This window comes from Cynocephalus volans, chromosome X (genome assembly GCF_027409185.1).
Source record: "Cynocephalus volans isolate mCynVol1 chromosome X, mCynVol1.pri, whole genome shotgun sequence".
Classification (NCBI taxonomy): Eukaryota; Metazoa; Chordata; class Mammalia; order Dermoptera; family Cynocephalidae; genus Cynocephalus; species Cynocephalus volans.
In genome coordinates, this window is record NC_084478.1 from 114,345,183 (window position 1) to 114,371,187 (window position 26,005).

Genomic DNA, 26,005 nt, shown 5'->3' on the forward strand with positions numbered 1-26,005 from the left:
ACCTCTGTCGACAGAAAGCAGATAAGTGGTTGCCAAGAGCTATTTATTGGGAGCGTGTGTATGTGTGTGCTCGGGGGTGGGGGGACGACGAGCATGGGGAGTGAGTGCTTAACGGGTACAGGGGTTTCTTGGCGGGGTGGTGAAAATGCTTTGGAAGCAGACGGTTGTGATTGTTCCACGACATCACGAATGTACTTGACACCATGTCGTACCCGTCCCCCACCCCTCTTTCTTTATCTTGCCTGCGATGCTCGGGTCCTACAGAAGGCGAGCGCTGCCACAGAGGGAGGGCCCAGGGGCGAGAGCGTGCGGGTGCCTTGCACCTGCCCTGGCCGGCCGTTTGTAGGCCCAGGCCCGCTCCCTCGGGGTCAACTGGAGGGCAGTGACGTCACCAGTGTGCGCGGCCACGAGCCTGTTCCGGACCAATGAGGGGCCGGGTCGCGGTAGCTAGGTTACGGAGTACGGGCCAAGTACCGACATCTTGAGAGGCATCCAGTCGAGCCAGACCTCGCAGATTGATCGGTCGTCTCCAAGGCCCGGCATGCCGAGCAGGAGGACGAGCCGTCCACGGTCGTCCGGTCTCAATAGGTGCCGTGCCGCCGCTCTCGCGCCCACCGAGCCGAGCTGACATTCTCCGTGAGCCACCCGGAGCGCCTCCTGCGGGAGGGCCACTACGCCCAGTGCCCGAGTTCGTGTGCGCCGGTCTTTCTAGGTGCCATCGTCGAGTACGTGACGGCCAAGGTCTTGGAGCTGGCGAGCGACGAGGCCCGGAGGAGCAGCAGGAGATGCATCACCTTGGAGCTGTTGGACGTGGCCGTGCACAGCAACGCGCTGCTCAGTGGCTTCTTCGTGACTACAACCATCTCCCAGGTGGCCCCAGCCTAGCTGTGGACGCCTGGCACCCAGGGGGCCTCACCAGCCCACCGATCCTCCGTCTACTCCTGCTAGCCCGGCGCCAGCCCCTTCCGTCACAGCCAGCCGGGACAGCCCTGGCCTGTCTTGTGCCTTCGGCGCCTTGTGTCATTAAAGTGTTTGAAAGTACCCACAGGCTTGCTCTATAAATTTTGTGTCAGAGTGGGGTGTGAGACACCCAATGTTGGACGGACGGGCAGGGAGTGGCGAGGGTCAGGGAACAGGGAGGGCACAGGGGAGCAGACTCTCGTGGTGACAATGGGGGTTGGTGTCCCCGTGTGGGAGGTGCTGTCTGGGGCGGGGGCACAGGAGGCTCCCACGTGGACCCTGAGCTAGTCACCGGAACGATGGTGTTCATTGGGGTGGAGCTCAAGGCCAAGACTGAGGTGTCCTGGTAGGATGAATGTCAAAAGGGGTTATGTTATGGAGGGGGACGGAGCCTCAGGTGGCATGGGAGCTCAAGTCAAGGGCTCAAGTGGGGCAGGGACGTTGACTGCCAGAGAGAGGAGTGATTGATGGGTGGGAACAATGCAGAAATCCCCAAAGGCGGAACTAGGGTCACAGGGGGTCAAGAGTTTAGTTTTGGCCTTGTTCAGAGGGAGAGGCTGGGAGACGCCCTTAGCTACCGGGATACGCAAGCTGTAGCCTAGCAACAGCGCGGTCAGGCCAGGCCCCGCCTCAGATGCCGCTCTCTGCGTATCACCAGGGCGACAGGACCGTGGCAGGTGTCCCGGGGCTGCGCCCAGGAGTGGCTGTCTATGTGGCCTGTTGCCAGCTGGCGGTAGCACGCTTCCAGCAGGCGCTCTTCCACCGGCCATGGAGGAGCTGGCCCTCACTCAGGCTGTCCGCCTCTTCCTGCGACAGGAGAGTGATGCTTGCCAGGGCCTGGTCATGGAGGTGTACCTTGATGTGATTTTTCTAAGAGTTTTTGAGTGTCAGCCCTTAGATCTGTCATCCATTTTGAATGAATTTTTATACATGGTGTGAGATAGAAGTCCAAGTTCACTCTTTTGCATGTGGATATCCAGTTGTCACAGCACCATTTGTGACAGGGATTATTCTTTTCCCCCACTGAATGGTCTTGGAACCTGTACTGAAAATCGACTATACACAGATATCAGGGTTAATTTCTGACTCTAAATCACGCATTTATTATGTTACTTTAATCTACGGACATGTCTACATCGAGGGTCACTTGTGGGCCAAACAAAGTGCTAGGGATTGGAGATATAAAGACGGATAGCCTTAGTAGATTCTCCTGTGGTTATTATCAAGTGACTGTTCTCTTGTTCAGTGGCTGAGAAAGTTGAAAATGTGGCTTTGGCCCAGGAGAGCCTCATTGTCGTAGAGACGTCCAGCTGTGGGAGTGAATGACTCTGAACCACCCACGCTCACCTCCTCCATGACCCGGGCAAGGATTAGAACAGACAGCGCTGAGCAACGCTTCCATACCACTGTTTGGTCATCATGGCCTACTTAGGGTCCGATGGCTATAAACAGTTGTGCGAGCTTGACTACAGCTCATCTGGCTTGGATCTCAGAGTTCCAGACCTTCAAAGGTAACTGGGCAAAATGTGCCTGCTTCTGGTAGAGGCCCCTATTATCTTGGAGGAGTGAGTGTACTCGGGATGAAAGGAATAAGGACCCTCGGGCCTAAAGCAGTGGGAGAGGCAAGGAATGTGAGCCCGCGGTCCCTGAGCCAATCAGAGAGGGCCGTGATGGGGTCTGGGAAGGTGAGGTCGGCTAGGACATCATGAAGCCCCTGTTCCTGGGGTGAGGTCCTAAGTAGAGGGAAGACATGGGGGAACGGGCCTGCAAGGCTAAAGCGGAGGTAGGGGCTGGGAAATGAGGCCCGGTGTAAGAACCCAAATGCCCCAAGGGATCACACCCTGATCACATAAGTCCTTCTCGGCCACACCCCATCATGGCGCTGGTTGCCCTTTCCTTCCGTATTCTCCTTCCTACCGGCGTGAATCGTACACCAATCAGCTCACCCCCCAAGCCCCATGCGGTATGCTAAGTAGGGACTGTATCTTAAGCCAATCAGCTTTCCCTAAAAACCCTATGTATATGTTTGTGTGCCGCCTAATAAACGAGCCCTCTCCGGTGGGTCATCAACTGGTGTCGACTCGTCCTTTCACCCGGACACCTCGGCCAATGATAGGGGTGGGGGCGGGGGCGGGCGGGGCCTGCTCCGGGCCTTGTAAGTGCGGGTTTCTGCGCGGGAACGCACACCACGAAGGCAGTGAGCAGCTCTCTCCACCCCAGGGGCATCCTTCAGGCGTCTTCAAGCCCTCAGGTGAGGTGGTGCGGTCCCGCTGGGGCCAGAGGACGATGGGGACGGGAGCACGCAGGGACTCCGTGGCGGGGCTGTCGCGCCTTCGGGAGCCCTAGGGGCCCGGATTGGGGTTGGCTTTTCCCGTCAGCGCCGCGGGGCGAGACTCGTGCCTCTGTCTGCCCTCGGCGCGCCTCCTGTGCGAGATGCCGAGCCCTCCCGGGGGTCGGGCCCTGGAAGGCCCGAGGGGCGGACCCCCAAAGCGGCCGGCCGGTCCGCGGAAGAAGTGCAGGTCGGAGGCTTCGAGGACGAAGCGGAGTTGAGGGCTCGCCCGGAATGGGCCCTCTGGGCCTGGCCCCTCGCTCCCTCCCCTCCCGTGGCCCTTCGGCTGGGCGCCCGACCAGGATGACAGTTATTTTCCAATGAAAGCAAGATGCTCCTGTCAAAGTGGCCTGTGCGCCCGGCCCTGTTATTTGTTTGTCCCGGTTTCCCCAGCTTTGAGGTTGGCTTCTGAGCGCTTGGCACGGGAGGGTCATAGGGTAAGGTCAACTGAATGGAGGGGACGTGTTTGAAACTACTGGCCGCTTGGGGGCGTCTCTGTTCTACTCTGGTCGCTAGACGTGTCTCGCCCCACCAGGGTGGGAACAGACATGAGCAGGAGAGCTCCGCCTTCCGGTTTCTGGGGTCTCTTATTCTTTGTTCTGGACGAACCTAGAATGTTCAGAGGCCGCCGCAAGGCATTTCATCAGGTCCACAGCAAGACTCTTCTGAGCCTTGTCTCCTTGCCTCGCCCTTGACAGAGAAAACGTGGTGAAATAAGACTCTGTGTATTTAGCGTATCCCATTCTGCTGAAGTCGTGAGTCTGATCCTAATTAGCTGCCCCTTCTTACAGTGTTTACAAACCGCTGCCACAAGGGGCTAGTATAGGACGAGTAACCAGTTACGACCGGATTAAATCCTCTCCCCTCTCTTATTGCAGCACCTTAATCTACTGTTTGGGGGCATTTAAAATGGAAAGAAATTAGTACAACTTCGGCCACCCCTTTTTGTGTGCTGCTCCCCATCCTCCAAGAAAAATGCCGTCGCCACCCCCCCCCCCCCACCCCCCGGTAATTGAACAGACAGCGAAGATTCTTAGATAGTGCTGTGATCTATTAGAAAATCATTGACTGGTTGAACCAAGTTTTTATTATATTCTTCGACCCCTAATTGTTCCTGTGCTTCTCTTACCTCCATTGTACCTTTGCTGTGATTTTAAAAGAGTCGGACATGTTGGCTCCGGGTTTCTAGAGCGTCTTGGTTTCTAGTGTATCCTGATCTAAGGGCATTTTCTGCTTATCAGAATAGGGGTATTGAAGTGAATTTCAAAGTAATGAAAATAGAATTCTTCTAAGATGCGCTGGTGTTTTCCTGTGGAAGATCAGTAGGTAAAATATACATGACTATTACGTTTGAACATTTATGACTGTTACTACTTTGTCTGACGATAGTTCTGCCAGGGAAGTTTCTTAAAAGAAATTGTTTTCGGTCTTTCTTTTAGTCAAGATGAGTGATAAGCCAGACTTGTCGGAGGTGGAGAAGTTTGACAAGTCAAAACTGAAGAAAACTCATACCGAGGAAAAAAATACTCTTCCCTCAAAGGAAAGTAAGTCATGGAGGGTTTCTAGCTGAGACAGACAATGGTGAAAGTTGGTATCTTCCGTGAATAAACCTATCTTCTAGTAATTTTTACTATCGAGGAAGTAATTATTAGAGTACCATTTTATTTTATGCAGCCATGACAACTATCAAAGAGTTGTCTCCTTCTTTGGATTATATAAATGGTTCGCACATGATAGGCCCTAGTAGTAATGGGGAAGTAAAAACCACTTCCCTGTTGGAAAATTACTAAAACACACATTGAAACCAATCTTAAACATTGGACTTAGCACTAGAAAAACCTTACTTCTGTCTACTTTTAGTTATTTGGCATTTTTCTGCATCTAGAAATTTGAGTCCATTATCTCATGCCTAAAGAACCATGCCAGCTCTGCGGTCTGGGCCTTCTCCAATCTGATGACAAGATAGGGATGCAGAACGAGTTTCGATCTTGGGTGCACTTGAGGCTCCCAGACTTAAGGGATCAGTTTTGCCCTCCAGAGTAACAGACAGCTGGAGAAACTCCAAGCATATTCACAACAGCTGAGGGGCATTTTCTGTCATGTGTGCGTTATTTGAGAGTTCCGAAATTAGTGAAAATTATCTCAAAGTGTATAACTTCCAAATGGTATCGTCAGAGATAAACGTGAGCAAAATGCTTCACTTCCTCCTCGGTCTCAAATAATCTATCGAAAAACTGTCAACAACACAAATCTGCCTCTCGAATGAAAGCAAAAACCAAAAAAACTGCAATTGAAGTAGATTCTAATGAATGTTCGAGTGGTAAACATGCACACACGTGCACACATGCACCCCGCTGTGAGCATTTGTGGTTAGTGCCTTAGCATTCTCAATTAAAAGCATGTATGGCAGCCTTCCATGACTTACCTAAAGCTGTTTTGTAAGAAACTGAATTAAATCTTAGGAAAATACTCTTAGTGATATATATTTGTTTTGTTTTGTTTTGTTTTTCCCCTCAGCGATCCAGCAGGAGAAACAGTGTGCTCAGACATCGTAAAACGGGATCTCCTCCCAAGAGGAAATTTCAACATTGCCCGAGAGCCTTGGTTTTATGCTTGTTTTTTGCAAACCGTTGTGTTTGTAGCGATTTTAGGCATCTTCTGCTGTCCTCTCATTTCTATTCCCTGGCTAAAAGGTCAGGTGGAACCAAAGTTTCCTGAAGTGTGCTTTCAAACTTGCCGTTGGTGTGTAAATTCCAGATGGCAGATGTTGCGAATAATCTCACCAGTGTTGACCCTTGTGTGTGTAGCCCTTTCACCCCCAGCAGGATAAGCCAGGTTTAACCTTCTGCAATGGGTGCCTCCATTGCTTCATTATCTTCATGAAGTTGCATGCTTCTGCAACTTCTCACAGTTTGTTTTTATTTCCAATGTAGTAATGAAATAATAAATACAGTCATTATCTGGCGGCTCTCGACTTCATTTCTTCTAAGGAAGGAAAAGTACACAAGGGTACCCTTTTTCGCCAAACAAAACGGTTGAAGGAAAACCTCTTCAGCAGTGGACTAAGCCCCTTATCTCAGAGTGAAGAAAGACAAACACAGGGTCTGAAGTGACCCACTCAAGCTGAATAAGAACTGAAATTCAAGCTGGGCTGTCTTGCCTTCTGGAAAGTGTTTTCCGACTGAATGGGAGGGGGCACCTAAGCTTGGGGTTGGATGGAAAGGGCGCGGGAGGCACTTGTTAACACGCACTGTACTGAGCACATCACATCTTCAGTTGAGCGTCAACTCAGATATCTGATGCCCACTGATGACCTGTAACACTGAACCTCTGATCTGGTTCTTCTACTGAACAGAATTTACTGTCTCCTGAAGCAAGCATTTTTGGTTTCATGGTGAGCATAAGTGCTGTGGACCGTATGGTGTTCCCCCACCCCCACCACACCAAATTCATATTTTGAAGGTCTACCCCTCAATGCGACTCTACCTGGAGATAGACTTTTTAGGAAGTCATTAAGGTTAAATGAGGCTACAAGGGCTGGGCCCCTCTGTGATCTATTACTATAGGTATCTTCCCACCATAAGGGATTATACCGTCCATACCTATTTGCAACCTCAACTATTATCTTACCTCCCTCTTTCTAGGGGCTCACATCCTTAAATACTCACTGGGGTTACAGAAAGTGGAAGGTGTTTTCTCTGCTCTAGCACAAATTTCCACAAGCAAAACAGCAGGTGGGTCAACTAAGGTAAAGTGTGGTTGAGGTGACACAATCTCAGAGCTTAGGGTAACCAGAAGATTTGAGCCCTGGAGGTCACCATGTTGGTCATCACTACCTTACCATCTGCCTGAAGCAATTGCCCAGTAGAGTCACTCAGTCCCTTACACTGACATGCTGCTTACACGCTTCCCTGCCTGCCTGTAACTTCTATGCCATAATCCTAGGAGAGCATGCTGGAGACCCATACAGCGTGGTTAATCCATCCTCCAGTATTTGAAGTCAGCTGTTGTTTTCCTGCCCCCATACGTCCAAGTCTTCTCCAGCTGACCTTTTCAGAGCATTTGGACCCAAGTTACACAGATGGGGACCCATAACGGTTGCACTTTAGACGGACGGACACAAGTTTAGCCATTATCAGGTCCCTGGATCCCGATTCTGTCATCCAGCCCATTTGCTCTCCTTTCAGTTTGCCATTTGCAGCTTGATAAAGATGCTGTACGTCCACGACAGACTCAGTAACGTGTGCATTAGCACACTAATCCAGCTCAAGATTAGGCCCATTTCAGATGCCTAAAGGAAAGCATGTCAGGTGAGCTGGGGATGGGACGAAAACTCCCAGTTTTTAGTTGCACCTGGTAACCGTCATTTTTTTTTTTAAAGGATTGATTCCTCCCAGGGCAGTGTAAATGATAAACTGAGTGGGAGCAAGTGAGAGGTATGTGGTGGGAGGGGAAGTCACATAGTTTCTAAGTGAACGCTCCTACAGAAATAAGACGGGAAGAACGATTGCTCACTGGAAGTAGTTTTGCCCTGCATTTCTCAAGTAAATCACATGGGCCTAATCTTGTAGTGAGTGACTAGGTTCACTTGTCTTTCCAAGCAGAGGGAGGTTTTTTTCCCAAGCATCCGGGATTGAGGTTTCAGAGCCCTGAATCCATTTATTATTTGCAAAACCAACCATCCGAAGGTCTTCTTGTAGCAGTTACATTTACGGGAAAAAAGAAAAGCCTGGAGTTAAGTGGATTTTCTTATGCATGTCTACATCTTTTGAAAATACCTGGTCCATGCTTTGACACCTGTATCCTGTCAGTGTACATAGGCCGACATGTCCTTAATTGCAAAGAACAGAAAATGGCAAAAAGCTGGAAAGCCATAATATATATGCTGCAAGTTAATCCAAAGACAAAAATCAGCCAAATCGTATGTCACGACGACTTCATCTTTGCAAAGGGTCAAAAACCTCATTTAGTGTCATCACTTAAAATTCTCAAGAAACTGCACAGGCAAGTGAGTTTTAGGAATGCCCTAGAATGTAACCATCGCATATTCACACCTGAGAAAAATATCTTGCCCTTCGTCTCTCAAATGCATAGGAATATGTTTGATCCTTGCCTTGGGAAGTTTCAACCGGTATGATCTCGGGCAAGTGACAATCTATTGTGGTTCAGTTTCTTCATCCATAGAAATGGAGATGATAACACTGTTTCCTTCAAGGGGATGTGGTGAAAAGTAGTTGAGGTACTCCCCGTCAAGTGCTTAGCACAATGCTGGCACAGTCGCCAAGCACGCCATGTCCGAGGTCACCAAGGCCAAGCTCAGGTTCCCCATGAGCACCTGAGCTGCCTCCCGCCCCCGAGCATCGCCCCCGAAGGCTGTTTTCAGAGCCACCCCAGTCGGCCCGTAAATCCTGGAGCCCTCCGAAGGTGTGCCCGTGGCAGTTTGAGGGCAGGGGTCAGGGGGCGTGCTGCCAATGTGTATTAGTCTTCCTTTTTTTATTTCTTTCTTCCTTATAGTTAAAGTGTACGACACGATGGCTCTGGCTCGTACGCATATACATAGTGAAGAGATTACTACAGTCAAACAAATGACCATCTTCATCACCTTCTACCCTTGTATGCTAAGAGAATCTAAAATCTACTGTCTTGGTAAAGTTTCAGAATCAAACACAACATTATTAACAATAGTCGTCCTGCTGTACTTTGGATCTCCAGACGTATTCATTGGCCCAATTCCTGATTTGTACCCCTTGACCTCCTTGTTCCCATTTGCTCCTCTCCCTGCAGTGGGTAGTTTTCTGGCAGGTGGCAGGTGGCTTGCTGCTGGCTTCCCAGCATTCTTTACTGTGAACCACATTGTCAACACTAATATAACTGTCCTTCATTGTTTTTATTATACATAACGCTCGAGTTTGTATATCATATAATTGGATCGATTTCTGTAATTTATATGTGCACAAGTGTATGGAAGTCCTGTGATTGAATTAAATTACCACAGAATCTTTTGATTTTAAAACATTGCCACATAATCGATTCCCTTTTCCTCTGTTAGGAGTTTTCATTGAAAAGTAAATTTGAAAGCATTTAGAAAAAGTTTTTTTTTACACAGGAGCTCTAATATGTAGTCACCAGTTCTAAAATGTGCTCTCCTTTTCAGCATCTAAGAGTTTTGAATAGATTTATTTTACACTTTACACAGGTTGCATATTTTAAAATATCCCCTATCGGTTAGTTTTCACTATGAAAACCTGGGCTTTTCCACTTTTTGTTCCAGATTCATTGAGGGTTTTAAATAAGGACTGGATGTAGGGGATGGGCAGCCAGGTCCCTTGACGTCCAGGAGCGCTAGTCACCAGTTCGTAGTAACTAGCTGCTAGGAACTAGTTGCTAGTTACTAGTAAAGTAGTGACTTCAGTTTCTAGAAAGCCTAGGAATAAGTACTGTTGTGGAACTCTTGGATTTAATTTTTTCTATGCTGTGTTTTGTTTCCTCACGTGTGTTTCTAATGGGCTAAGTAATAAAGTTAATGCGGAAAAAAAGGTTGACTGGAGTGTTATCGTCCTGTTAATACTCTATTCCGCATATAGATGCTTAGGATGTGTTATTTATTTTAAAGTTTTAATAATATATTTTATTTAATCCAACATAGCAAAATTATAATTTCTATATGTAATGAATATCAACAGTTTGTCAATTACGTAAGCGCTGACTCTTCCCTTCAGTTGGTTTTCTCTGCAAACCGCACCAGGAGGTGCCACATTTTCGTCCATCAACTACTGAAGAAAGTAGTCATGCGTTCTGTTCCCTTCTAGTCCTCAAACCCAGTCGTCCCTTGTCCCACAGACATTTCATCTGTGTCAGTCCCATTTTGTTCCCTGTCTACAATTCCCAACGTCATTTTGGTGCTTTGCTGATGTTTCTACTTGATTTCTGAATTTCCAAACGGAAACCACAAACACCCATAGCGCAGTCATCATTTCCTAATCGTGTTGATTTCTTAAAATCACTTTTCCTTAGAGGATATGTAGGAGATCAGTACTCACGGAAAACTCTAGAAAATTATTTTAGGCCACACAGAACAAAAAGCAACAGAAGAACAGAAAATTTACTCGGATTTTGAGGAAGCCACAAATAGCACGATAAATTAAGTGGTTACAGGTCTTTCGGGTCATCTGAGGCGGCTCTGAAAAGAGCCTTTGGGGGGCCGTGCCCGGGGGCAGGAGGCGGCTCATGTGCTCATGGTGAACCTGAGCACAGCCCTGGTGCCCTCGGTCACGGCATGCTTGCGGAGCTCCCCGGTCAGCAGCAGGTGCACGGCGGCCTGGATATCCTGTGAGGTGAGGGTGCAGCGCTGGTTGTAACGGGCCAGGCGGCCGGCCTCTTCGGCGAGGCGCTCGAAGAGGTCGCTAATGCACGAGTCCATGACGTTCACGGCCTGCTGGGACAGGCTGAGGCCGTCGTGGACCAGCTTCAGAACCCTGGGGAAATAGGTGGCGAAACTGTCCTCGCCGCGGCGGCCGCGGCGGCAGCGGGTGTGACGGCGGCTGCGGCGGCGATGGCGCCTGGGCTTCTTCTGTTTCAGGGCCGTCGGAGCGCCCTTCTCAGGCGCCTGGGTGCTGACACCTTCCTCCGGAGACGGGGCAGAGGCAGGCTCCGCCATCCCTCAGGCAACCCCCAAGAGCTAGGAGGCACCGACGATGGCGCTGCTGCCAGGCGGGGAGCCCTTTTTATAGTCGCTGCCTTGCCTCACGTCATGCGTGACCTCGACTTCTGACTGGGTGTCAGGGCACACAGGGAGCGCGTGAGTGAGCCTAGCGGAGTGCGCTGGGACTGCACGGTCCTCCTGCTGGCGGTCCCTCCACCAATCACAGTGAGCGTCTGGAGCCCTGCAAGCTGCCTGTCTGGTCCCATACAGAAATTCACAGCAAGAGAACCCACACAGGAAGGCTGTGGCACCGCCAGCAGAGGGCTCCTGGACGTGGAGATGTGTCGGTCCACCTCCCGCCTCCGGTTCTGATCGAAACCCTCAATGAATCAGGATAACGGAGTAAAAAACTACCGTTTGTAAAGAGTGAAATCAAACACAACTGGGGTATTTAGACCTACATAAGAAAATTCAGCATTTACCAGGTTTGTAGTCACACTCCTAATGATACTTAGATCCGAAAAAGTACCCTACATTCTAGCATTGCTGAATACATAGAACAGCCCTTGATTGAAAGAGAAAAAAGGTATTGGTCTAATTTTGCAGTAAGTCACCCAAAAGGTAAGAGACAGTCAAGAAATAGTTTAAAATCACGTGCTTTTCAAAAATCGGACAGTTCGAGAAAATTTATTCCTTAAACGTATTTGTGGAAAAATGAACCCCAAATACGGAACCAGTACAGAATGAAGAAGAATTAGAGAAATGGAGGTCATCAAGGAACTTGTCACAGAAAGAAAGAAAGAAAAGAAAGAATGAAAGAAAGAAAGAAAGAAAGAAAGAAAGAAAGAAAGAAAGAAAGAAAGAAAGAAAGAAAGAAAAGACAATAAACAACCATACAGTACAATTCACAGTAAATGAGCCCTCAGGCAAAGAATCACACCCATTCCATCAGGAGCTGCTTCCACCTCAACTCCAAGGCTGAAGAGTCCAGGAAAATTTTGATTGGCTCTCTTGGGAAACCCGGTTCCATGGTGAGCCGGTGGCTATGACTCCGTGGCTACAGGTTCCTCATTGCCTGACTGAGAACAGACTGGGGCTTGAGCTGCTCTGATTGGACCTTCCATCATCCCTATTATGCATAAATGCAAGTCATGAAGGTTTGTGCTTTCTAAACCCAAAGATTATAGACTGGAGAGGAACATAACTGGATAAAACTGAACGAGTTAAAATAGTAACTTCAGTTTCTAGAAAGCCTAGGGATAGGTATTGCTTCTTGAAATTTTCTCCTTAGTTATTTCTGTGATCGGTTGGGTCCTCCTTTGTGTTTCTGTATGTACTCCATAATACTGAGAATGCCGAAAAACGTTTGATGCAGGATGTTTGTCCTGCTCCTACTATGTTCCCCATATGGATGCTTACAGTTCGTTATTTATTCTCCATGAGTTTGAGGATTCCAGCACCGGCCAGAAATTTAAAAAAAAACAAATGTATATATAAATATAAATATATATATATATATATATATATATGTATATGTATATATTTGTATGTACACACATATATATTCATTTTTACATGTATACAGACACATATGTATATGTGTATGTGTATATGTGTGTTTGTGTGTGTGTGTATAAATACTATGTGTGTGTGTGTGTGTGTGTGTGTGTGTGTGTGTGTGTGTGTGTGACTGTGGATATATATTTGAGGACTGAAACACAGGAGAGAAATAACTGAGTCAAAAATGTCAAGAAACAATATCTAATCCACCTTCTTTAGAAACTGAAGTTACTAGTTTAATTCATTCAGATTTTACCAATTCTGTTCATTGCCAGGCAATATAATGTGTGTGGAAATATATATACATTTTTTTTTTTTTAGAAAGGTAAAACATCATGTTTTGCATCTATGTGCAATGGGGATGATGGGAGGGACCTGTTGGATGAGGTGTCCCAGGCTGAACCAATTAGAAGCCTCCTGAAATGTTTGGACTTGCAGTTGAGGGGAATTGTGTCATTAAATAGGTCTGAGTCCTTGACTGCTGTTTGTTGTTTTGTTTGAATGGTTTTATGCTTTTAATCATGTTGATTTACAGATATTATATTAGTTTCTAAAGCTGTCGTAAATAAATTCGAGAGTCTCGGTGACTTAAAAAATATATATTTATCATCTCACAGTTCTGGATGCCAAATAGCCCCTCTTCATAAGCACACCAGTCATATTGGGTTAGGACCGACCCTCACGACTTCACTTTAAAGACAGTTACCTCTATAGAGACTATCTCCAAAATAGGGTCACCTCCTGAAGTACTGGGGGGTCACAAGGTCAACACAAGAATTTTGAGAGGGTACAATTCAATAAAGAATATTAAGCTTTCTGCCCCTCCAAAAAATTAATGTACTTCCATGAAAAATACATTCACACCTTCCCTACAGCCCCCAAATCTTAACCCATTGCAGTTCAACTTTAAGTCCAAAATCTCATCTACAAATCTTATATATCTGCTACGGGTGAGACTCCAGTTGTGACTGATGCTGAGGCAGAATTTATCCTTATCCCTGAACCTGCGAAAACAGACAGCAAATTACCAGTTTCCAAAAACAGTAGCGGGACAGGCATAGAATAGACATTACCATTCCAAATGTGAGAAATCAGAAGAAAACTAGAGTTTATGGGCCCTAAGCAGGTTTGCACCATAGTAGGGCTAATTCCATTAGATTTAAGGGATTGAAAACAGTCCTCTTTAATCATTGCTCTGCCCTCTGGACCCTCTGGGATAGCAGCATGAAACTCTCAGCCCTGGGCAGTGGGGACCTCTTCCCCAGCCTGGTTTGTTACAGAAGAGGTGGCACTAGCCATCTAGAATGGAGAAAGCGGCCTCCATCTATGGGATCAAGGAGATGATGGCCTCATCCCCCAGACCTGTGTCCCTGTTCTCAACAAGACTCTGTCTGGATTCTCCTCTTGCCATTGCTGTTTTCTCAGAGTCCTGCTGGAAGAGTGGAATCACCATAGCTTTACTGATGTCTTCCTTGGTTTCCCAGGGTCTGAAAAGTACGTGCAAGTCTGCAGCCACAGGCCGACTGGAAAACAACTTTACATCCACGTAAATACTGTCATCTTGCCCCATAACCACAGTTCAACAGATCACATAACTGTGGGAAAGGAGGGAACCCCAATAAATGCTTACCAAGGAAAAACTGTGTCCTTTTACATTCTTTTACAGCCCATGTGGTTTTAGGTCCCAACATGGCTTTGGTCCTGCTCACTCTAGCGATATTAATGAAATTTGAGAAAGAGAGAAGAAAAGTGGGGTTTGAGGTTCAAGATCCTAAGTGGAATCAAGTGCATCTGATTACTCACTTCAGGAGGGGCGTGAGGAAAAAGGGCACTTACTGAGTGAACATCTAGGATCCAGTGGTGTGGTTTACTACGTAGACAAGCTACGGGAAGTGCCTTTACTGCTTAAATAACACATTACGAGTACCAACGTAGCTAGAAAAAATATTAAGAAGAGAAAATAACCCACCAATTTTTTTTTAATGGTGGAATAAGCGTTAAGTCAGGTCTTTGCTGAAGAAAGCTGTCATAGCTATATCATATTGCAAAAATAGACTTGAAGTCAACGGAGATTCCTTGAGGATAAAGATAGTCCCCCTGGGATAAAATGTTCAATTCATGTGGGAGGTATTATAAATTTAAGATGACCTATACTGGGTAGGGTAGCTTCAAACTATTTAAGTCAACACTTGACTGAATGACAATAAGGAGTAGCGAAGGTCACCACGAAATATAGACATTTGCAGCCACCTGTAAGCAAGTGGCCGAAACGTAACAAGGACTTAGAAATAAAACACCTACCAAGCTTGCTTGACGAAATGGAGTAATGCGATAATATGAACCCGGAAATTAGAGAATGTGTTTTATCCACCTGATGTATATTTATGCACATAGAACATGTACTCGGCCATCAAGCAAGATTCCAGAAGTATCAAATACATATCACATTCTCTGACTACAGTACATTTAAGAATCAATGACAAACCATGTTGTCAAAACCAAATGTTTGGGATGACACAAATCACTCTAAAGAAATAATGGGCCAAAGGACAAATCATTACAGGGACTGAAAAATATTTATTGATGCGTGAGAATAAAATTTGTGGGGCATGCGTGAGTGCTACTGAGAGAGGATTTTATGGCCCACGTGCTGATTAAAAAGATTAAAAAGAAGGAAGCCTTGATCAGGCATTTTACGGAAGACCAAGCACAAACGATCACAAAGAACAACAAGAAGCACGATTGAAGAGGTGCCACCTCGCTCAAGTCTCCTGGAAAATGCCTACTACAACCACAGTGACATACTATTTCACACCGTCGGAGCAGTGAGAATTAGAAAGGTCAGACCGCATCAAATGTTGGTGACTAGTGGGGACTCACACTCTGGTATTAGGAGGACAAATTGGTCTGACCATCTTGGAGAGCAATCTGGCAATACTAATTAATGCGCAGGATGCACACACTGCTGACAGCAGCAGTTCCATTGCTGGGTACACTACCTAGTGGCCTGAACACAAGGAGACGTGTGTGGGAACATTCTTAGCAGCCCTGTGGTCTGGGTGGGGCCTCTGGAAGATCTGCAGGGACCGAAGAGACAGCTAATGGACCCTGAAGCACTGACCTGGAAGAGGGAGGGATAGCACTAGATGTAGTCTCTCGAAAATGGAAACAGGTGTTCAAACAAAGATTCCTACATGAACGTTCAGAGGTGCCCTATTCTCAATAGCCAAAAGGGGGAAACAACCCAAATGCCCATCAATGGACAAATAGATAAACTAAATGTCGTCCATCCATACCATGGATTATTATTCAGCTGTGAAAAGGAAGGAAGCAAGTACCGATTCACGCTACCACGTAGATGTACCATGAGGAAAACATTACACTATGTGAAAGCCGCCAGACACAGAAGGCCATGCGTTGAGTTCCATGGGAGGGAGAGCTCCACATGGGGGAAACCTCTGTCGACAGAAAGCAGATAAGTGGTTGCCAAGAGCTATTTATTGGGAGCGTGTGTATGTGTGTGCTCGGGGGTGGGGGGACGACGAGCATGGGGAGTGAGTGCTTAACGGGTACAGGGGTTTCTTGGCGGGGTGGTGAAAATGCTTTGGAAGCAGACGGTTGTGATTGTTCCACGACATCAAGAATGTACTTGACACCATGTCGTACCCGTCCCCCACCCCTCTTTCTTTATCTTGCCTGCGATGCTCGGGTCCTACAGAAGGCGAGCGCTGCCACAGAGGGAGGGCCCAGGGGCGAGAGCGTGCGGGTGCCTTGCACCTGCCCTGGCCGGCCGTTTGTAGGCCCAGGCCCGCTCCCTCGGGGTCAACTGGAGGGCAGTGACGTCACCAGTGTGCGCGGCCACGAGCCTGTTCCGGACCAATGAGGGGCCGGGTCGCGGTAGCTAGGTTACGGAGTACGGGCCAAGTACCGACATCTTGAGAGGCATCCAGTCGAGCCAGACCTCGCAGATTGATCGGTCGTCTCCAAGGCCCGGCATGCCGAGCAGGAGGACGAGCCGTCCACGGTCGTCCGGTCTCAATAGGTGCCGTGCCGCCGCTCTCGCGCCCACCGAGCCGAGCTGACATTCTCCGTGAGCCACCCGGAGCGCCTCCTGCGGGAGGGCCACTACGCCCAGTGCCCGAGTTCGTGTGCGCCGGTCTTTCTAGGTGCCATCGTCGAGTACGTGACGGCCAAGGTCTTGGAGCTGGCGAGCGACGAGGCCCGGAGGAGCAGCAGGAGATGCATCACCTTGGAGCTGTTGGACGTGGCCGTGCACAGCAACGCGCTGCTCAGTGGCTTCTTCGTGACTACAACCATCTCCCAGGTGGCCCCAGCCTAGCTGTGGACGCCTGGCACCCAGGGGGCCTCACCAGCCCACCGATCCTCCGTCTACTCCTGCTAGCCCGGCGCCAGCCCCTTCCGTCACAGCCAGCCGGGACAGCCCTGGCCTGTCTTGTGCCTTCGGCGCCTTGTGTCATTAAAGTGTTTGAAAGTACCCACAGGCTTGCTCTATAAATTTTGTGTCAGAGTGGGGTGTGAGACACCCAATGTTGGACGGACGGGCAGGGAGTGGCGAGGGTCAGGGAACAGGGAGGGCACAGGGGAGCAGACTCTCGTGGTGACAATGGGGGTTGGTGTCCCCGTGTGGGAGGTGCTGTCTGGGGCGGGGGCACAGGAGGCTGCCACGTGGACCCTGAGCTAGTCACCGGAACGATGGTGTTCATTGGGGTGGAGCTCAAGGCCAAGACTGAGGTTTCCTGGTAGGATGAATGTCAAAAGGGGTTATGTTATGGAGGGGGACGGAGCCTCAGGTGGCATGGGAGCTCAAGTCAAGGGCTCAAGTGGGGCAGGGACATTGACTGCCAGAGAGAGGAGTGATTGATGGGTGGGAACAATGCAGAAATCCCCAAAGGCGGAACTGGGGTCACAGGGGGTCAAGAGTTTAGTTTTGGCCTTGTTCAGAGGGAGAGGCTGGGAGACGCCCTTAGCTACCGGGATACGCAAGCTGTAGCCTAGCAACAGCGTGGTCAGGCCAGGCCCCGCCTCAGATGCCGCTCTCTGCGTATCACCAGGGCGACAGGACCGTGGCAGGTGTCCCGGGGCTGCGCCCAGGAGTGGCTGTCTATGTGGCCTGTTGCCAGCTGGCGGTAGCACGCTTCCAGCAGGCACTCTTCCACCGGCCATGGAGGAGCTGGCCCTCACTCAGGCTGTCCGCCTCTTCCTGCGACAGGAGAGTGATGCTTGCCAGGGCCTGGTCATGGAGGTGTACCTTGATGTGATTTTTCTAAGAGTTTTTAAGTGTCAGCCCTTAGATCTGTCATCCATTTTGAATGAATTTTTATACATGGTGTGAGATAGAAGTCCAAGTTCACTCTTTTGCATGTGGATATCCAGTTGTCACAGCACCATTTGTGACAGGGATTATTCTTTTCCCCCACTGAATGGTCTTGGAACCTGTACTGAAAATCGACTATACACAGATATCAGGGTTAATTTCTGACTCTAAATCACGCATTTATTATGTTACTTTAATCTACGGACATGTCTACATCGAGGGTCACTTGTGGGCCAAACAAAGTGCTAGGGATTGGAGATATAAAGACGGATAGCCTTAGTAGATTCTCCTGTGGTTATTATCAAGTGACTGTTCTCTTGTTCAGTGGCTGAGAAAGTTGAAAATGTGGCTTTGGCCCAGGAGAGCCTCATTGTCGTAGAGACGTCCAGCTGTGGGAGTGAATGACTCTGAACCACCCACGCTCACCTCCTCCATGACCCGGGCAAGGATTAGAACAGACAGCGCTGAGCAACGCTTCCATACCACTGTTTGGTCATCATGGCCTACTTAAGGTCCGATGGCTATAAACAGTTGTGCGAGCTTGACTACAGCTCATCTGGCTTGGATCTCAGAGTTCCAGACCTTCAAAGGTAACTGGGCAAAATGTGCCTGCTTCTGGTAGAGGCCCCTATTATCTTGGAGGAGTGAGTGTACTCGGGATGAAAGGAATAAGGACCCTCGGGCCTAAAGCAGTGGGAGAGGCAAGGAATGTGAGCCCGCGGTCCCTGAGCCAATCAGAGAGGGCCGTGATGGGGTCTGGGAAGGTGAGGTCGGCTAGGACATCATGAAGCCCCTGTTCCTGGGGTGAGGTCCTAAGTAGAGGGAAGACATGGGGGAACGGGCCTGCAAGGCTAAAGCGGAGGTAGGGGCTGGGAAATGAGGCCCGGTGTAAGAACCCAAATGCCCCAAGGGATCACACCCTGATCACATAAGTCCTTCTCGGCCACACCCCATCATGGCGCTGGTTGCCCTTTCCTTCCGTATTCTCCTTCCTACCGGCGCGAATCGTACACCAATCAGCTCACCCCCCAAGCCCCATGCGGTATGCTAAGTAGGGACTGTATCTTAAGCCAATCAGCTTTCCCTAAAAACCCTATGTATATGTTTGTGTGCCGCCTAATAAACGAGCCCTCTCCGGTGGGTCATCAACTGGTGTCGACTCGTCCTTTCACCCGGACACCTCGGCCAATGATAGGGGTGGGGGCGGGGGCGGGCGGGGCCTGCTCCGGGCCTTGTAAGTGCGGGTTTCTGCGCGGGAACGCACACCACGAAGGCAGTGAGCAGCTCTCTCCACCCCAGGGGCATCCTTCAGGCGTCTTCAAGCCCTCAGGTGAGGTGGTGCGGTCCCGCTGGGGCCAGAGGACGATGGGGACGGGAGCACGCAGGGACTCCGTGGCGGGGCTGTCGCGCCTTCGGGAGCCCTAGGGGCCCGGATTGGGGTTGGCTTTTCCCGTCAGCGCCGCGGGGTGAGACTCGTGCCTTTGTCTGCCCTCGGCGCGCCTCCTGTGCGAGATGCCGAGCCCTCCCGGGGGTCGGGCCCTGGAAGGCCCGAGGGGCGGACCCCCAAAGCGGCCGGCCGGTCCGCGGAAGAAGTGCAGGTCGGAGGCTTCGAGGACGAAGCGGAGTTGAGGGCTCGCCCGGAATGGGCCCTCTGGGCCTGGCCCCTCGCTCCCTCCCCTCCCGTGGCCCTTCGGCTGGGCGCCCGACCAGGATGACAGTTATTTTCCAATGAAAGCAAGATGCTCCTGTCAAAGTGGCCTGTGCGCCCGGCCCTGTTATTTGTTTGTCCCCGTTTCCCCAGCTTTGAGGTTGGCTTCTGAGCGCTTGGCACGGGAGGGTCATAGGGTAAGGTCAACTGAATGGAGGGGACGTGTTTGAAACTACTGGCCGCTTGGGGGCGTCTCTGTTCTACTCTGGTCGCTAGACGTGTCTCGCCCCACCAGGGTGGGAACAGACATGAGCAGGAGAGCTCCGCCTTCCGGTTTCTGGGGTCTCTTATTCTTTGTTCTGGACGAACCTAGAATGTTCAGAGGCCGCCGCAAGGCATTTCATCAGGTCCACAGCAAGACTCTTCTGAGCCTTGTCTCCTTGCCTCGCCCTTGACAGAGAAAACGTGGTGAAATAAGACTCTGTGTATTTAGCGTATCCCATTCTGCTGAAGTCGTGAGTCTGATCCTAATTAGCTACCCCTTCTTACAGTGTTTACAAACCGCTGCCACAAGGGGCTAGTATAAGACGAGTAACCAGTTACGACCGGATTAAATCCTCTCCCCTCTCTTATTGCAGCACCTTAATCTACTGTTTGGGGGCATTTAAAATGGAAAGAAATTAGTACAACTTTGGCCACCCCTTTTTGTGTGCTGCTCCCCATCCTCCAAGAAAAATGCCGTCGCCACCCCACCCCCCCCACCCCCCGGTAATTGAACAGACAGCGAAGATTCTTAGATAGTGCTGTCATCTATTAGAAAATCATTGACTGGTTGAACCAAGTTTTTATTATATTCTTCGACCCCTAATTGTTCCTGTGCTTCTCTTACCTCCATTGTACCTTTGCTGTGATTTTAAAAGAGTCGGACATGTTGGCTCCGGGTTTCTAGAGCGTCTTGGTTTCTAGTGTATCCTGATCTAAGGGCATTTTCTGCTTATCAGAATAGGGGTATTGAAGTGAATTTCAAAGTAATGAAAATAGAATTCTTCTAAGATGCGCTGGTGTTTTCCTGTGGAAGATCAGTAGGTAAAATATACATGACTATTACGTTTGAACATTTATGACTGTTACTACTTTGTCTGACGATAGTTCTGCCAGGGAAGTTTCTTAAAAGAAATTGTTTTCGGTCTTTCTTTTAGTCAAGATGAGTGATAAGCCAGACTTGTCGGAGGTGGAGAAGTTTGACAAGTCAAAACTGAAGAAAACTCATACCGAGGAAAAAAATACTCTTCCCTCAAAGGAAAGTAAGTCATGGAGGGTTTCTAGCTGAGACAGACAATGGTGAAAGTTGGTATCTTCAGTGAATAAACCTATCTTCTAGTAATTTTTACTATCGAGGAAGTAATTATTAGAGTACCATTTTATTTTATGCAGCCATGACAACTATCAAAGAGTTGTCTCCTTCTTTGGATTATATAAATGGTTCGCACATGATAGGCCCTAGTAGTAATGGGGAAGTAAAAACCACTTCCCTGTTGGAAAATTACTAAAACACACATTGAAACCAATCTTAAACATTGGACTTGGCACTAGAAAAACCTTACTTCTGTCTACTTTTAGTTATTTGGCATTTTTCTGCATCTAGAAATTTGAGTCCATTATCTCATGCCTAAAGAACCATGCCAGCTCTGCGGTCTGGGCCTTCTCCAATCTGATGACAAGATAGGGATGCAGAACGAGTTTCGATCTTGGGTGCACTTGAGGCTCCCAGACTTAAGGGATCAGTTTTGCCCTCCAGAGTAACAGACAGCTGGAGAAACTCCAAGCATATTCACAACAGCTGAGGGGCATTTTCTGTCATGTGTGCGTTATTTGAGAGTTCCGAAATTAGTGAAAATTATCTCAAAGTGTATAACTTCCAAATGGTATCGTCAGAGATAAACGTGAGCAAAATGCTTCACTTCCTCCTCGGTCTCAAATAATCTATCGAAAAACTGTCAACAACACAAATCTGCCTCTCGAATGAAAGCAAAAACCAAAAAAACTGCAATTGAAGTAGATTCTAATGAATGTTCGAGTGGTAAACATGCACACACGTGCACACATGCACCCCGCTGTGAGCATTTGTGGTTAGTGCCTTAGCATTCTCAATTAAAAGCATGTATGGCAGCCTTCCATGACTTACCTAAAGCTGTTTTGTAAGAAACTGAATTAAATCTTAGGAAAATACTCTTAGTGATATATATTTTTTTTGTTTTGTTTTGTTTTTCCCCTCAGCGATCCAGCAGGAGAAACAGTGTGCTCAGACATCGTAAAACGGGATCTCCTCCCAAGAGGAAATTTCAACATTGCCCGAGAGCCTTGGTTTTATGCTTGTTTTTTGCAAACCGTTGTGTTTGTAGCGATTTTAGGCATCTTCTGCTGTCCTCTCATTTCTATTCCCTGGCTAAAAGGTCAGGTGGAACCAAAGTTTCCTGAAGTGTGCTTTCAAACTTGCCGTTGGTGTGTAAATTCCAGATGGCAGATGTTGCGAATAATCTCACCAGTGTTGACCCTTGTGTGTGTAGCCCTTTCACCCCCAGCAGGATAAGCCAGGTTTAACCTTCTGCAATGGGTGCCTCCATTGCTTCATTATCTTCATGAAGTTGCATGCTTCTGCAACTTCTCACAGTTTGTTTTTATTTCCAATGTAGTAATGAAATAATAAATACAGTCATTATCTGGCGGCTCTCGACTTCATTTCTTCTAAGGAAGGAAAAGTACACAAGGGTACCCTTTTTCGCCAAACAAAACGGTTGAAGGAAAACCTCTTCAGCAGTGGACTAAGCCCCTTATCTCAGAGTGAAGAAAGACAAACACAGGGTCTGAAGTGACCCACTCAAGCTGAATAAGAACTGAAATTCAAGCTGGGCTGTCTTGCCTTCTGGAAAGTGTTTTCCGACTGAATGGGAGGGGGCACCTAAGCTTGGGGTTGGATGGAAAGGGCGCGGGAGGCACTTGTTAACACGCACTGTACTGAGCACATCACATCTTCAGTTGAGCGTCAACTCAGATATCTGATGCCCACTGATGACCTGTAACACTGAACCTCTGATCTGGTTCTTCTACTGAACAGAATTTACTGTCTCCTGAAGCAAGCATTTTTGGTTTCATGGTGAGCATAAGTGCTGTGGACCGTATGGTGTTCCCCCACCCCCACCACACCAAATTCATATTTTGAAGGTCTACCCCTCAATGCGACTCTACCTGGAGATAGACTTTTTAGGAAGTCATTAAGGTTAAATGAGGCTACAAGGGCTGGGCCCCTCTGTGATCTATTACTATAGGTATCTTCCCACCATAAGGGATTATACCGTCCATACCTATTTGCAACCTCAACTATTATCTTACCTCCCTCTTTCTAGGGGCTCACATCCTTAAATACTCACTGGGGTTACAGAAAGTGGAAGGTGTTTTCTCTGCTCTAGCACAAATTTCCACAAGCAAAACAGTAGGTGGGTCAACTAAGGTAAAGTGTGGTTGAGGTGACACAATCTCAGAGCTTAGGGTAACCAGAAGATTTGAGCCCTGGAGGTCACCATGTTGGTCATCACTACCTTACCATCTGCCTGAAGCAATTGCCCAATAGAGTCACTCAGTCCCTTACACTGACATGCTGCTTACACGCTTCCCTGCCTGCCTGTAACTTCTATGCCATAATCCTAGGAGAGCATGCTGGAGACCCATACAGCGTGGTTAATCCATCCTCCAGTATTTGAAGTCAGCTGTTGTTTTCCTGCCCCCATACGTCCAAGTCTTCTCCAGCTGACCTTTTCAGAGCATTTGGACCCAAGTTACACAGATGGGGACCCATAACGGTTGCACTTTAGATGGACGGACACAAGTTTAGCCATTATCAGGTCCCTGGATCCCGATTCTGTCATCCAGCCCATTTGCTCTCCTTTCAGTTTGCCATTTGCAGCTTGATAAAGATGCTGTACGTCCACGACAGACTCAGTAACGTGTGCATTAGCACACTAATCCAGCTCAAGATTAGGCCCATTTCAGATGCCTAAAGGAAAGCATGTCAGGTGAGCTGGGGATGGGACGAAAACTCCCAGTTTTTAGTTGCACCTGGTAACCGTCATTTTTTTTTTAAAGGATTGATTCCTCCCAGGGCAGTGTAAATGATAAACTGAGTGGGAGCAAGTGAGAGGTATGTGGTGGGAGGGGAAGTCACATAGTTTCTAAGTGAACGCTCCTACAGAAATAAGACGGGAAGAACGATTGCTCACTGGAAGTAGTTTTGCCCTGCATTTCTCAAGTAAATCACATGGGCCTAATCTTGTAGTGAGTGACTAGGTTCACTTGTCTTTCCAAGCAGAGGGAGGTTTTTTTCCCAAGCATCCGGGATTGAGGTTTCAGAGCCCTGAATCCATTTATTATTTGCAAAACCAACCATCCGAAGGTCTTCTTGTAGCAGTTACATTTACGGGAAAAAAGAAAAGCCTGGAGTTAAGTGGATTTTCTTATGCATGTCTACATCTTTTGAAAATACCTGGTCCATGCTTTGACACCTGTATCCTGTCAGTGTACATAGGCCGACATGTCCTTAATTGCAAAGAACAGAAAATGGCAAAAAGCTGGAAAGCCATAATATATATGCTGCAAGTTAATCCAAAGACAAAAATCAGCCAAATCGTATGTCACGACGACTTCATCTTTGCAAAGGGTCAAAAACCTCATTTAGTGTCATCACTTAAAATTCTCAAGAAACTGCACAGGCAAGTGAGTTTTAGGAATGCCCTAGAATGTAACCATCGCATATTCACACCTGAGAAAAATATCTTGCCCTTCGTCTCTCAAATGCATAGGAATATGTTTGAACCTTGCCTTGGGAAGTTTCAACCGGTATGATCTCGGGCAAGTGACAATCTATTGTGGTTCAGTTTCTTCATCCATAGAAATGGAGATGATAACACTGTTTCCTTCAAGGGGATGTGGCGAAAAGTAGTTGAGGTACTCCCCGTCAAGTGCTTAGCACAATGCTGGCACAGTCGCCAAGCACGCCATGTCCGAGGTCACCAAGGCCAAGCTCAGGTTCCCCATGAGCACCTGAGCTGCCTCCCGCCCCCGAGCATCGCCCTCGAAGGCTGTTTTCAGAGCCACCCCAGTCGGCCCGTAAATCCTGGAGCCCTCCGAAGGTGTGCCCGTGGCAGTTTGAGGGCAGGGGTCAGGGGGCGTGCTGCCAATGTGTATTAGTCTTCCTTTTTTTATTTCTTTCTTCCTTATAGTTAAAGTGTACGACACGATGGCTCTGGCTCGTACGCATATACATAGTGAAGAGATTACTACAGTCAAACAAATGACCATCTTCATCACCTTCTACCCTTGTATGCTAAGAGAATCTAAAATCTACTGTCTTGGTAAAGTTTCAGAATCAAACACAACATTATTAACAATAGTCGTCCTGCTGTACTTTGGATCTCCAGACGTATTCATTGGCCCAATTCCTGATTTGTACCCCTTGACCTCCTTGTTCCCATTTGCTCCTCTCCCTGCAGTGGGTAGTTTTCTGGCAGGTGGCAGGTGGCTTGCTGCTGGCTTCCCAGCATTCTTTACTGTGAACTACATTGTCAACACTAATATAACTGTCCTTCATTGTTTTTATTATACATAACGCTCGAGTTTGTATATCATATAATTGGATCGATTTCTGTAATTTATATGTGCACAAGTGTATGGAAGTCCTGTGATTGAATTAAATTACCACAGAATCTTTTGATTTTAAAACATTGCCACATAATCGATTCCCTTTTCCTCTGTTAGGAGTTTTCATTGAAAAGTAAATTTGAAAGCATTTAGAAAAAGTTTTTTTTTACACAGGAGCTCTAATATGTAGTCACCAGTTCTAAAATGTGCTCTCCTTTTCAGCATCTAAGAGTTTTGAATAGATTTATTTTACACTTTACACAGGTTGCATATTTTAAAATATCCCCTATCGGTTAGTTTTCACTATGAAAACCTGGGCTTTTCCACTTTTTGTTCCAGATTCATTGAGGGTTTTAAATAAGGACTGGATGTAGGGGATGGGCAGCCAGGTCCCTTGACGTCCAGGAGCGCTAGTCACCAGTTCGTAGTAACTAGCTGCTAGGAACTAGTTGCTAGTTACTAGTAAAGTAGTGACTTCAGTTTCTAGAAAGCCTAGGAATAAGTACTGTTGTGGAACTCTTGGATTTAATTTTTTCTATGCTGTGTTTTGTTTCCTCACGTGTGTTTCTAATGGGCTAAGTAATAAAGTTAATGCGGAAAAAAAGGTTGACTGGAGTGTTATCGTCCTGTTAATACTCTATTCTGCATATAGATGCTTAGGATGTGTTATTTATTTTAAAGTTTTAATAATATATTTTATTTAATCCAACATAGCAAAATTATAATTTCTATATGTAATGAATATCAACAGTTTGTCAATTACGTAAGCGCTGACTCTTCCCTTCAGTTGGTTTTCTCTGCAAACCGCACCAGGAGGTGCCACATTTTCGTCCATCAACT

The 26,005-nt window shown here is 47.7% G+C and overlaps 3 protein-coding genes across 3 annotated transcripts; 2 read left to right on the forward strand and 1 right to left on the reverse strand.

Annotated features, from left to right (window-relative positions):
* The first annotated feature begins 425 nt into the window (after positions 1 to 425).
* On the forward strand, positions 426 to 885 carry LOC134368259 (histone H2A-Bbd type 2/3-like). The gene is made up of 2 exons (XM_063084807.1): positions 426 to 470; positions 589 to 885. Exons 1-2 carry the CDS (start codon positions 426 to 428, stop codon positions 883 to 885), a joined length of 342 nt encoding a protein of 113 aa, XP_062940877.1.
* Positions 886 to 10,514: 9,629 nt separating this feature from the next.
* Positions 10,515 to 10,946, reverse strand: LOC134368260 (histone H2B-like). The gene has a single exon (XM_063084808.1). It carries the CDS (start codon positions 10,944 to 10,946, stop codon positions 10,515 to 10,517), a length of 432 nt encoding a protein of 143 aa, XP_062940878.1.
* Positions 10,947 to 16,370: 5,424 nt separating this feature from the next.
* LOC134368261 (histone H2A-Bbd type 2/3-like) lies at positions 16,371 to 16,830 on the forward strand. The gene is made up of 2 exons (XM_063084809.1): positions 16,371 to 16,415; positions 16,534 to 16,830. Exons 1-2 carry the CDS (start codon positions 16,371 to 16,373, stop codon positions 16,828 to 16,830), a joined length of 342 nt encoding a protein of 113 aa, XP_062940879.1.
* Positions 16,831 to 26,005: the final 9,175 nt, after the last annotated feature.

Excerpts from the sequence above, each read along its gene's own strand:
- LOC134368259 (XM_063084807.1), top strand. The coding sequence starts at position 426 with ATGAGGGGCCGGGTCGCGGTAGCTAGGTTACGGAGTACGGGCCAA. Across the intron at positions 471-588 it reads GGTTACGGAGTACGGGCCAA|GTGCCGTGCCGCCGCTCTCG; the intron begins GTACCGACATCT and ends CGGTCTCAATAG.
- LOC134368260 (XM_063084808.1), bottom strand. The coding sequence starts at position 10,946 with ATGGCGGAGCCTGCCTCTGCCCCGTCTCCGGAGGAAGGTGTCAGCACC.
- LOC134368261 (XM_063084809.1), top strand. The coding sequence starts at position 16,371 with ATGAGGGGCCGGGTCGCGGTAGCTAGGTTACGGAGTACGGGCCAA. Across the intron at positions 16,416-16,533 it reads GGTTACGGAGTACGGGCCAA|GTGCCGTGCCGCCGCTCTCG; the intron begins GTACCGACATCT and ends CGGTCTCAATAG.